At 46.1% G+C, this 12,534-nt stretch overlaps 1 protein-coding gene across 3 annotated transcripts in view; it reads right to left on the bottom strand.

Annotated features, from left to right (window-relative positions):
• Positions 1 to 12,534, bottom strand: part of kcnh1a (potassium voltage-gated channel, subfamily H (eag-related), member 1a) — a 415,016-nt gene that overhangs the window by 320,381 nt on the left and 82,101 nt on the right. Inside the window, exons 6-8 of one of the 3 annotated variants that reach the window (XM_038812190.1) lie at positions 11,027 to 11,419; positions 9,070 to 9,096; positions 5,730 to 6,159 (exon numbers count right to left, since the gene is read on the bottom strand). In XM_038812190.1, coding sequence (XP_038668118.1) covers positions 5,730 to 6,159; positions 9,070 to 9,096; positions 11,027 to 11,419 — 850 coding nt within the window. The remainder of the gene's footprint in view (positions 1 to 5,729; positions 6,160 to 9,069; positions 9,097 to 11,026; positions 11,420 to 12,534) is intronic. The other 2 variants (XM_038812179.1, XM_038812184.1) reach the window with 2 other exon arrangements.

Raw genomic sequence — 12,534 nt, 5'->3', positions numbered from 1 at the left:
CAACATCTATGGCAGGGGTGGAGACAGCCTGAAACAGCTATGCCCTCTTGACTGAGATGACTTTAGTGGGTGTCCTCTGGAGGTCCCAACCTGGAGGCCCGGTCTGCTAAAGCTCTCCTGCTCTGGGGCAGGTGCATGCTCTTCAGCCTGACCTGCTGGGGTGATGGAGTCACAAGAAGAGAGGATTTGGATAGTTTTGTTTGGATGCCCACAGGGTGTCTGGCTGGTGCTCTTCCTCCCTTTGGGTACCCGAGGGCCTTCCTTGACTCCTTGATGAGATGGAGCACCTGAGGGAGGTCAAGATGCCCTGTTTCCCTCTTGCCTAACCACTGCTGGAACAGACCCAAAGATAAAACAAAGCTGAGCAGGTCCGAGCACAAATCCAGCAGAAACTGCTGGACCTGGGTCTCCAAGACAGCTACCACCCTTCCAATGGAGACTTTGATGCTCTAGCATGCTGGAACCACAACATCAGACAGAATGTGGACGAACTCCTTCATTCCAGTCTGGTGACAACCTCTGACCGTAACGCCAGAGAAACAAATGGCAACCTCTGACTGTCTAGTTTTCCCCTTCCTGTCTTTGCGTTTCAAACATTTCTCTCGGGGCCAATCTGCAGAGGTTTGTCGTCAGAATCTGACTCTGCAGGGACTCATAGCCAGCAGCTCTCAGAGTATCAGGGCCGGGATTCTCCCCTACCCGGCGGGGCGGGAGGTGCCGGCATGTCGGAGTGGCATGAACCACTCCGGCGTCGGGCCGCCCCAAAGGTGCGAAATTCTCCACACCTTTAGGGGCCAAGCCCTCACATTGAGGAGCTAGGCCCGCGCTGGAGTGGTTCCTGCTCTGCCGGCTGGCGTGAACGGCCTTTGGCGCCACGCCAGCCGGGGCCAAAAGGACTTCGCCGGCCGGCGTAAGTCCGAGCATGCGCCGGAGCGTCAGCAGCTGCTGACGTCATACCGGCGCATGCGGCCCGCCCAGGCTGCCAATCCCGCCAGTCAGGTAGGTAGTTTAATCCACGTCGGCGGGAGAGCCCTGTCAGCGGCGGGACTTTGGCCCATCGTGGGCCAGAGAATCGCCGCGGGGGGCCCGCCAACCGGCGCGGGGGGATTCCCGCCGCCGCCGAATCTCGGGGCGCGGAGAATTCGGGACACGGCAGGGGCGGGATTGACGCCAGCCCCGGGCGATTCTCCGACCCCCCGGCCCCCTGCTTCCAACCCTCTGGAAGAGGACCTCAAGCATTTTCTGGAGGAGACAGCCGAGAGGAGAATCCCTCGGGAGGCCTTGCTGAGTCATGGAGCCGAGGGTTTGTTACATTTTGTCACCATGGTAATGTAAATATTCAGTCCACACTGGCCTGGAGTGAGAGAATATCTGTGTAGATGTCGTTTAAATAAGGCATCGGGACCTATGACCCCATGAGGTAACAGCAGGACGGACAAATCACTGCAAAACCCGTTACAAGATTCACCGAATTATGTTGATGCATAATTAATGAGCTGAAAATCCTCAGTGTGGGTGCGAAAATCCACCCCACTGCCCAGCAGGAATCATGCTGACTTTCACACCTCACACACACACCGCCCCCCCCCCCCCCCCCCCCCCCCCCCCAACCACAAACCTAAGTCTCCAGAATGGAAAATTCCACCCACTGATTTCTATACTTAATAATAATTATTAATATTACTGTTATTATTATGAAGGTTCACTCACCTGATGAAGGAGCTGCGCTCTGAAAGCTAGTGATTCAAAATAAACCTGTTGGACTTTAACCTGGTGTTGTAAGATTTCTTACTGTGCCCACCCCAGTCCAATGCCGGCATTTCCACATCATTGTTTATATTGAGTTATGCAAATAGACACCATTAGTACATCTTCCTCTTTATTTCAACTGACCAAAGAAACAACTCAATAACGGACAATTAAATACATGTTGGAATCCCTCTTTAGTTTTATCTAGTTGTGGTAACTATAGTTTTAAACTACGATTTTCCTGCCACCCCTTCAAACTCATACTTGTAGTTGATTTCGCCATTCAATTAATGCTGGCGTAGGTAAATAACTGAGGATGAAAATCATTCGTAGTCCAAGGATCTCAGCTATTAAGCACCAGTATCTCAATGTGCAAACAGTTGATGATAGCCTGCACGTTTGGAAATGCACATATTACGTAGACCTATTGTCTTGACAAATAGTGTCAGAGTGCGCCATTACAATTTGACAACTTCCTTTTCCGTCCCTTTTGCATACATTTTTCTCTTTATTGTTTCAGGGATGTGGACATCACAGGCAAGGCCAACATTTGTTGCTCTTCCTAATTGCCATCGAACGGAGTGGCAATTCAAAAAGTCAACCGCATTGCTGTGGATCTGGAGTCACGTGCAGGCCAGGACAGCAGATTTCCTTCCCTAAAGGACATTAGTGAGCCAGGTGGGTTTTTACGACATTGACAATGGTGTTAGATTTTTAATTCCAGATTTTTATTGAATTCAAATTTCACATCTGCCATGGTGGGATTTGAATCCGGGTCCCCAGAGCACTACCCTGAATATCTGGATAACTATCCAGCAACAATACCCCAAAGCCACCACCTCCCCAGCATTAGTGCTGTGAACTTCATAAGGTGTTTTTAAAAAAAGTCCATGATCCCAAAACAACAAAATAAAAATCAGATTAGCATGCTTTCATTTCCCCTGGAGTGGAAGAAAATTTACAGAAATATTGCCCATGGTTTAAGTAATCAGCATGTCTCTCCAAAGACCAAGCTGTTTGATGCAAACCTCCTCAAATACTCCCCTTCAGAATAACCAAAATAATCTGTCTGTGACCTGTAAGTATTTTTAACAGGATACATTCTCCTGAAACATTTCCCCCATTTTTTCAGCCTTAGCAGGCATTTTCTGAAATGGTAAGAAAACAGATTGTTCTGTTTGGCTTCTGAACCTGCACTGATTGAGTCATTAATTCTCATCTGGCGGAAGACTGTCTCATTGTTGGCAAACCATTGTGCACACTTCATAGGATGCACTCCTTCATAAGTAAGTAAATTATAGGTTTAAATCATAAGGCAGACTTTCCGCTGAACTGAATCTGTTCCAGTGGCACAAAACAGGCATACATGAGATGGGAAGTGAGACATTTTGCTGGGCCTCAAACTTGAACGGTAGTTTTCTGTTGTTCTTTGATGCCAGCCTAAACCATTCCAGCTATTGTAGGAAATTAACCTGTGCTCCGATAGCCTGTACAAAATGTACTATTGACATTTCCCTTGACGTTTGAGCATTTTGGAGGATAAAGAAGTAAATGAAAGGATGCAGAGATGGTTCACCTGTACTCGAGGTGCACCTCCGCTACCCATGCAGCCATGTATGTAGACTCATACACAAGCTTACTGTAAAAAGGACAACTCCCTTCCCAGAAGCTGGGTGCGATTTAACTAAATGGGAACAAAGTCCCATAGCAAGCGTGTTTAGCCGTGTGTTTCCCGCGCTCTTAGCACCGAGAAACACATGGCTATAAAATGTCACTCGCATTAAATAAGGGGCCTCAGCAGGGAACGTGGGCTGAGGCCGTACATCGTCCTGTTTTCTACACCATGGAGCACTGCTCGGCAGAACCTCTCAGTATAGTGAGAGATCAGGGGCTGGATTCTCCGACCCCCGCCAGGTCGAAGAATCGCCAGGGGGTGGCGTGAATCCCGCCCCCGCCGTCTCCGGCACCAGAGATTCGGCGGGGGTGGGAATCGCGCCGCGCTGGTCAGTGGGCTCCCCCCCCCCGGCGATTCTCCAGCCCGCAATGGGCCGAAGTCCCGCTGCTGTAATGCCAGTCCCGCCAGCGGGAATCAAAACACCTCCCTTACTGGCGGGACTGGCGGACTCCGGGGTCCTGGGGGTGCGCGGGCAACCTGGCCCCGGGGAGTGCCCCCACGGTGGCCTGGCCCACGATCGGGGCCCACCGTTCGGCGGGCGGGCCTGTGCCGTTGGGGCACTCTTTTCCTTCTGCGTCGGCCATAGCCTTCTCGATGGCGGACCCAGAAGTGAATCCCTCCCCTGCGCATGCACAGGGATGTCGTCAGCAGCCGCTGACGCTCCGGCGCATGCGCGGATTTCCGCCGGCCGGCGAAATCCCTTTGGCTCCGGCTGGCGTCGCGCCAAAGGCCATCCACGCCAGCCGGCGGAGAGCCAGCCACTCCGGCGCAGGCCTACCCCCTCAAGGTTAAGGCTTGGCCCCTAAAGGTGCGGAGAAATCCGCACCTTTGGGGTGGACCGACGCCGGAGTGGTTCACACCACTCCATCCTGCCAGGACCCCCCGCCCCGCCGGGTAGGGGAGAATCCCGGCCCAGGACTCCATTTTTAAATGGTGTCCCAATCTCCGAGGCCCCCAGCGCGAACCCCCGGCCAAGCACTAACGCACTATGGGAGGGTCCCTACCACCTCCCGCCCCGCATTGTCAGCACACACGCAGGGCGCCCCCAGCCCGATCGGCAGCACACAAAAAATGCCAGCTTGGCAGTACCAACCTGGCACCAGTGCCACCTGGGGACCTTAACAGTGCCAGACTGGCACCTAAGTGGCACTGCCAGGATGCCAGGCTGACACTACCAGAGTGCATGGGTGGTACCAGCAGAGGCAGGGTACCACCCTGACTAAAGAGCATGCATTTAGGGGCCTCCTATCCCTGGGAGAGCCCCCCACGAGTGCCGTTCCATCTGGTCCGCACTTGTGGAGCATGGCAGCATAGTGGTTAGCACAATTACTTCACAGCTCCAGGGTCCCAGGTTCGATTCCCGGATTGGGTCACTGTCTGTTGTGGAGTCTGCACGTTCTCCCAGCGCGTGCGTGGGTTTCTTCCGGGTGCTCCGGTTTCCTCCCACAGTCCAAAGACGTGCAGGTTAGGTGGATCGGCCATGATAAATGATCCTTAGTGTCCAAAATTGTCCTTAGTACTGGGTGGGGTTACTGGGTTATGGGGATAGGGTAGAGGTGTGGGCTTGGGTTGGGTGCTTTTTCTAAGAGCCGGTGCAGACCCGATGGGCCAAATGGCCTCCTTCTGCATTGTAAATTCTATGATTCTAGAACTGAATGGTGCTCACCCAAAGTTTCCGAGGTAAAGGGGACAGATCCCAATGCCTGGGGTACCTCGAGAAACTGCATATTAAAGTGAGACTAGCTGTCTCGTTCTGTTATGCAGATTTGGTAAAAAGTAATCCAGCCCACAATGGGCAGGATTTATATTACAACATCTCACAATATCGCATTAGATCTCGCAAGGCATTGCTAGCTGGGTAGATCCGGCGAGCGGAGCCTCCCAGCTTCTATTGGCCTCTCTGCGCGAACTGCTTTTCAGGCACTGACTGGCCTTTGGATTGCACACTGTGTTGCTGCAGGAAGACTGGAATCAGATCAGCAACAGGCTACCACAACAGTAGGTGTTTGTGGCTCCAGATCCTTTCAAAGTATGACAGGGAACGGTAACAACACTCATGAATTTAGGGGACAGAATTGCATCCAGCAATTTAGCAAACATCCTCAGCACTTTGCAAAAATTAAAACAAATCAAAACCGCCTTGCACATTTTACACATCCCGAAAGTGAAGGACATTATTAATGGTAGCAAGAAGTCATCTGGGCCTCTAAACAGAATGCAATGGATTTAAAAACACAATTATAAAAATGGGAAATCAGTGCTATTATTCAAACATATAGAAAATAAAGTATTTGGATGTACTTACAGCCAATCATCATCATAGCCACAGCAAAAATCTTCTCGCCATCAGTTGTTGGAGCAATGTTACCAAACCCAATGCTGGTGAGGCTGGTCATTGTAAAGTAGAGTGAGGCAATGTATACGGAGTCTTTACTCGGTCCACCTTCCCATTTTGCTGACCCACTCGAATTGAAATGATACGGCATTCCTACAGTTTCTCCTAACTGATAGAGCCAGCTGTCAGTTCTGATTTTGTTTAGTTCTTCATCGATCACTTCATAATCCCCAATGCTGTACCAGATGCAAGCCAGCCAATGAGCTGCAAGCCCAAAAACACAGACAAGTAGTACTAATACAGCTGCTCCGTATTCAATGTAATGATCCAACTTCCGTGCTACTCGGCCTAAACGAAGAAGCCGAACAACTTTCAGGGAGCTGAAGAGACTGCTGATGCCCTGCAAAAATGACATCATATAAGTAAATATATAAGCACTTGGAGAATAAATCTAATAATGATAGAACATTTCAACTATTTCCAAAGTTATGCATCAGATTTCTTTAGTCCTTCTATATTGAATAGAACGTTTTAATAGCAAGAGATTGTGGATTGCGGGGGGCGGGGGTAAGGTCATCATGAGAGGGAGCAAGAGGGGAATATCGGGGTTGCGGGGGATGGGGGATGCAGCGAAACCACTGAGGGAGAGAGGGAGGGAGCGATCAGGGCAAAGCAGGAGGGAAGAGATGCCAATTCAGAAGGGAGGGAGACAGGAATGAGGTTTAGTTGGAGAGGACAGTTGCAATCAGCAGCAGGGGGGGGTCCAGTTTCAGCACTCCTGTTCCTCTTGGCCCCCAAGGAGCACTGGAAAAGACAATTAACTGTCTTGGCTCCTGCTTCCCTTTTACTGTGTGTTTTCTGAACCCTGGAAAACCCACACCGCCGCTGTTAAATTTAAATCAGGCTCCCAATCACTCTGTGGGAGTCTGAAATAAATATGTTAATGAAGTGTTCCACAACTTCCAAACCCGTCATTGCAGAAACAGGAACGTACATAGCAGGTTGGGTATGCATCCCCTGTTAGATTATTTTTAATCACTCACCGACCGGTGTCCCCACCTTCCACTGGTTATTGGGGTGAGTGTTAATATTTACGTCAGAGTTTTTCATAGTCGTGTGTGCTTTGCGTGAAAACAAACATCTTTCAGTTCGCCTTCAACAGCTTAGCAGATGTATGAAAAACTGGTTGTCTGATTGGAAATTGAAATCGGAATACTGTTACAGGCTAATTTGTTTCTTTATGAACAGATTCAGCTATTAAGGGATATAAAACAAGGAATTACAAAAAAAAATGAGGAGGGGAGGCAATGGTTGGAATACTCCAGCCATTGGGATTCTTTTTTCCCGCTGGCAGCACATCCCTGCCCATGGGTTTCCTGGCGGCATGAGGTGTCTTCAATGGGAAATCCCATTGACAAGCAGCGGGAATAGAGAATCACATCACCAGCGAACGGCACACTGCCGAGAAACTCGCTGCTAGTGGACTACAGAATCCAGCCCAATATCTGACTAAGAGTGAGTTATGATTGTCCTGTCATTAATCTGGAATAATAACCAAGAATGGGTCAGAGTAGCCTGTGCCACTTGTGAAAATAACATCTAGAACTCATCTTATTCAAGCAGCCTTCAGCACATATTTGAGGAAATTCAGAAACATACTGCGAATTAGCATTTTGAATTTTCACACCTGTGATATTCATTAATATAGTATATAGTATTTATCCAATCACATTAATTCAATTAATGAAGATTAAATGGATGTTCCTTATGCAACTCATTTACAAAAGTCAAGCAACATTCAATGTTGTCTTCAGCTGCTCACTACGTATGCATAAGCAAGTGGTGAAGAAAGCCATAAGAATTGTAGAATGCATCATAAATATGATACAGTGACTATACTAGAAATAATATTTATACATTTTTATATTAATGACAATTGCAAATACAGGGTGTAATTTTCAAATTTGTGGATGATTAGAAACTTGGAAGCATTGTGAACCCTGGGGACGATAGTGTTGACCGTCAGAAGGACATAGACAAGTTGGTGGAATGGGCAGACAAGGGGCAGATGAAGTTCAATGCAGAGTAGTGTGAAGTGGGTGCTTTATTTCAGTAGCAAAAACATGGAGTGGCAATATAAAATAAAGGGTACAATTCTAAAGGGGTACAGGAACAGTGGGACCCGAGTGACGGCATGCCTAAGTCACTGAAGATAGCAGGGCAGGTTGAAAGTACTGTTAATAAAGCATACAGGGGGCGGCAGATGGCATAGTGGTTAGCACTGCTGCCTACGGCGTTGAGGACCCGGGTTCGAATCCCAGCCCTGGGTCACTGTCCGTGTGGAGTTTGCACATTCTCCCCGTGTTTGCGTGGGTTTCACCCCCACAATCCAAAGATTTGCTGGCTAGGTGGATTAGCCACGCTAAATTGTCCCTTAATTGGAAAAAAAATAATTGGGTACTCTAAATTTATTTTTAAAAAGCATACAGTATCTCAGGCTTTATAATAGGGACATACAGCACAAGAAAAAGGAGGGCATGTCAAACTTGTATAAACACTGGTTCGGACTAGAGTTCTTGGCATCACACTTCAGGAATTACATGAATATACTATAGAGTGCAGGAAGGGGATCGTCAGGGATGAGAACATCAGTTATGTGGACAGTTTGGAGAAGGTGGGAATGTTTTTCTTGGAGAAAAGAAGGTTGAGAGCAGGTTTGATAGAGGTGTTCAAAATCATGAGGGGTCTGGATAGGGTAGATAGGAAACACCTTTTCCCACTGGTGGAAGGATTGAGAAACAAAGGGCAAAGCTTTACGGTTCTTGGCCAAAGAAGCAATAGAGATATCAGGAGAAACATTTCATGCAGTTAGTTGTTAAAATCGGGGACGTGCTGCCTGGGACTGTGATGGTGGCAAGTAGAATCAAGGTGTTCAAGACAGAATTGGATTACTATCTAAAAAACAAGAACATGCAGGGTTAAGGGGAGAAAGTAAGGGATTGGCACTAGGTGAATTGCTCAGCTGGACAGCTCAGACATGACGGAGCTGATGGCCTCCTTCTGTGCTATAACAATTCTGTGAAGTTAAGTGGACACACTTTTGTACATAGATTCTGTGGCATTCTTTCTCCAAATTTCTCAGCAACATTTAGCTGTACTAAGTTCATAGAGCACAAATGATACAACCTATTGTACAAATGTCAATGCCAAGCATCACGAGGAGAGCATTATAAAAAAATGCAGCCCATCATTACATTCAAACACTTTAGAGATGGCACGCTAAAGATAACTTATGAAATAGAAAGCCTACTTTAGTTACAGCATGATGATTCCAGTTCTTCAAACCCCAAAAGATAGTCAGAAGAAGATCAAGCCACAGAAATAAAGAAGCATGCAAGTGGAAAAAGTAGAAATCAAAAAGGATATAAAGCATAAAAACATGGTTTAAATGCTGGTGTAAATGTCGCAAACCATTATGAATAAAATACAGTGCATTATTTTACACATTAAATATCAATACCAAAATAAAAGCACACAATTAACTGCAACATTGTTTAGTATTCTGCATACATCCAGGAAGCTCAGTACCACAAGGTAGCATGTAAATACTACTTGATGTACACAATAAAAACAGCACTTCAAACATTCCTTCAGCACTATTCTCAGTGTACAGCACTTTACGTGCAAGCAAACAGGGCATGAACATGGATTTCTTTGTAATTCAGCAAACAACCCATTGCCAATTTTTTGTTTTAACTAAAGCACATGCTCAGCAATATGGATAAGATCAATTTGATGAATGAACAGCAATGATGTAACTCCCACAGGATGTTTAATCAAAGGAGCCACACCATCAAGATCATTGAGCACAACTGAGTAGAGGACTAAAATGCCACTTTCTGCCTTTTCATTCTACTCCTTGGATGAATATTATAGTATTGAACTTGTTCAGAAATACTCTTTGATAGCAGTGATAGCAGTGACACAGAAATGTAAACAAGAAAACACTGTTCCAACAGTGCATAATTTTATATTATGCTGCAGTATAAAACATACTTTAGCTCCATAGTGCCGTTATGTTGGGTAAGAATTAATAATTGTATTAGTGGATTACTAATCGAATTTCAGGCCTTCATAAATGACAGATAATGACCGTCTCAAAGAGGGGCAAGCCCATCCATCTCCCTCTACCCTTCAATTTGCACCATCATCACTTGAGTCCCACATCAGTACCTTGGAGGTCACCGCTGATTAACTAGACCAGTCATATTAATTCAGGTGCTGGGTTCTGAACGATTGGTTCATTTTCTGCCCCCTCAAATTGTCTCCACCTTCTACAAGGCTGAATTTAAGAATGTAATGGAAAATTCACCACTGATCTGGATGGGCACAGCTGCAACACACAAGAAACTCAATATTATCCACGGCATAACTATTTGTTAGGTTGCCACCCATGCCATTGAATTCAATACCCAGCCATGCACTGGTTGCAGTATGGCAGTCAGATGGCAAATTGACCGGTTTCCCAAGCCCCACTTCCTCACCATCACGGGGCAAGAAACGGGTGGGTAACTGAAACACCACTCAAGTGTTAGGAAGATCTACACCTCACTATATAATTTCCCCCACTTCACAATTCCAATACTGCCTGGTTATGGAAATTTGCTTGGCAAAATGTTGTTCAAATGTCATCACTCGGAAATATTGACTACTAGCCAACCAATTACAATTTTTACTGAACTTTTTTCTAACTGAAAAGTAACATCTTCTAAAGTCAATCCTGTTAATTTTACATATTTAACACGTAAAGGAATCCTCCAAAATAATTTTAAAACTTTGATGAAGTAAATTTTCCAGTAATCTGGCAGAGCAAATCATCCACCTTTACTGCTTCTGTCTAATTTACATTTCAATGATTTCTATAAAAGGAGACTGCTGCACTCTACCAGGCTACCACACAAATAATCACAATGAAAACCTACCCCACTAATTCATTCATACGCTGTAAGGTTCCACTGAATCTTCAATTTTCCTCCCTCCTGAAGCATGAGGTGTTCTGAATTTACCAGAGTATTAACCTAGATGTGATAGTCAAGTCTCATCTGACATCTAGACAGAAGCACTTTCTAGCAAGAGCGACTGGATAATACTCAGAATGAGAAATCCAGATTTATTTTTCCCCTTGCTAGTGTGGAGCAAGGAGAAGTTATTTTACAGGGATTATTTTACTATCCATGAATTACAGGGCAAAATCATCAGATACCAACCTCATCTACATTTTCAAATGCGTTGATGACATCGTACGGCAAACAGGAAAGGAGATCTATAACAAACCAAGTCTTCAAATAATTCATACGGATGAGCTTTGGGTCTGAAATTACTTCTCCCGCTGGCCCAACGAACGTGGTATGAAAATTGAGGACAATGTCTACTAAGAAGATTACATCAACTATACTATCAACCACCAACCAAGTCACATTGTTTTGTTTGGTCTTGAAGGAGACATTGTATGGGACCATGATTGCAGTGTAGAAGGTCAGAATCAGAATTATCCAATCCCAGGAAGTTTTGAATGTACAGTAATGCAAGATGATATGAGGTGGAGTCTTTGGTGCCTCTTGCTTGTACTGTGGAAGGATCTCAGACCCAAGCTGTAATACCTGCACAATAAAGACAAAGTATGATTATTAGTTACAAAAACATTGAGATTAATAACAGCAGACTGCAGTAGTGTACGTTAGCGGTGCTACCAAACTTCCCATCAAGGGCCCTGACAGCCTGATCCAAATCATAGAAGCAAGAAGGAATTCCATGGCATCTAAAGCTATGATTTTGCTTTTAAAAAAACAAAGTTTGATGTATGCTACAGAGGACTAAGAAGAATCTCGAAAGTATTTGGTAAATTAATCTCAGAACTCAAGATTTCTACCAGCGCTTACAGACTTACTCATTTTATCCCTTTGTACTTGTCCTTTTCCCATATTCTTTGAAACTTTTATCTGCCAAATATGCCCACACAGAAAACTGGAGTGGAACTCTCCAGTTTTCTCATATTATAGTGAGCCCCTTTGCCAAAACAAAGTGAGTGGCCGCTGTTTACTCCATAACTTAAGTGGGCAGGGACTCTCAGAATTAGAGACCGTCTCCATACAGATTGGGGTGTCATCTTTAAAGGGCGTCCAGACCAACAGTCTAACAGCCCCCAGCCCATGTATTTGACGTCTCAGGGGTTCTCACAGTGACCACCCCCCCCCCCCCGGACATTCATTTCATCGCTGTCAAAACACCCCTTATGTTTCCGCTCTCCTCCCACACACCCTTGGCACACTACACATGTACATAAACCCCATGGGCCTCCCACTAGGATCCGTCCCGGCACTGCCCACTGACGCAAGTTGGCACTGCCAGGTTAGTGCTGCCAACCGAGCAGTACCAACCTGGCAGTGCCAACCTGTGGTATGACTATTTCGTAAGGCGGGAATCATTTGGTGTGCGGGGGTGGTTGTTGCTGATAAATGTTGCACTTAAATAAATTCAAATTTATTCATGAGGTTCATGCCCTTTGTGGGTGTGAATCTCGTGACAGTGCCGGCAAGGGACAAGGGAAATGGGAAACACAATCTCTCCGGCGACATTTTCCAGTCTTCCCGCCGAGTGCGGACTCAAGGATTTCTATTTGTGCATAATAGCCTTGTTATTTTCATGAAGATCCCTTCCATTTTAAATGTTGTGGGTTTTGTTCCCACACTGTTGATAATGAAGCATCCGATATCCT

Source organism: Scyliorhinus canicula, chromosome 1, assembly GCF_902713615.1.
Source record: "Scyliorhinus canicula chromosome 1, sScyCan1.1, whole genome shotgun sequence".
Taxonomy (NCBI): Eukaryota; Metazoa; Chordata; class Chondrichthyes; order Carcharhiniformes; family Scyliorhinidae; genus Scyliorhinus; species Scyliorhinus canicula.
Note: the sequence above shows the minus strand (reverse complement) of the source record. Positions and strands in the feature narration are given on the sequence as shown.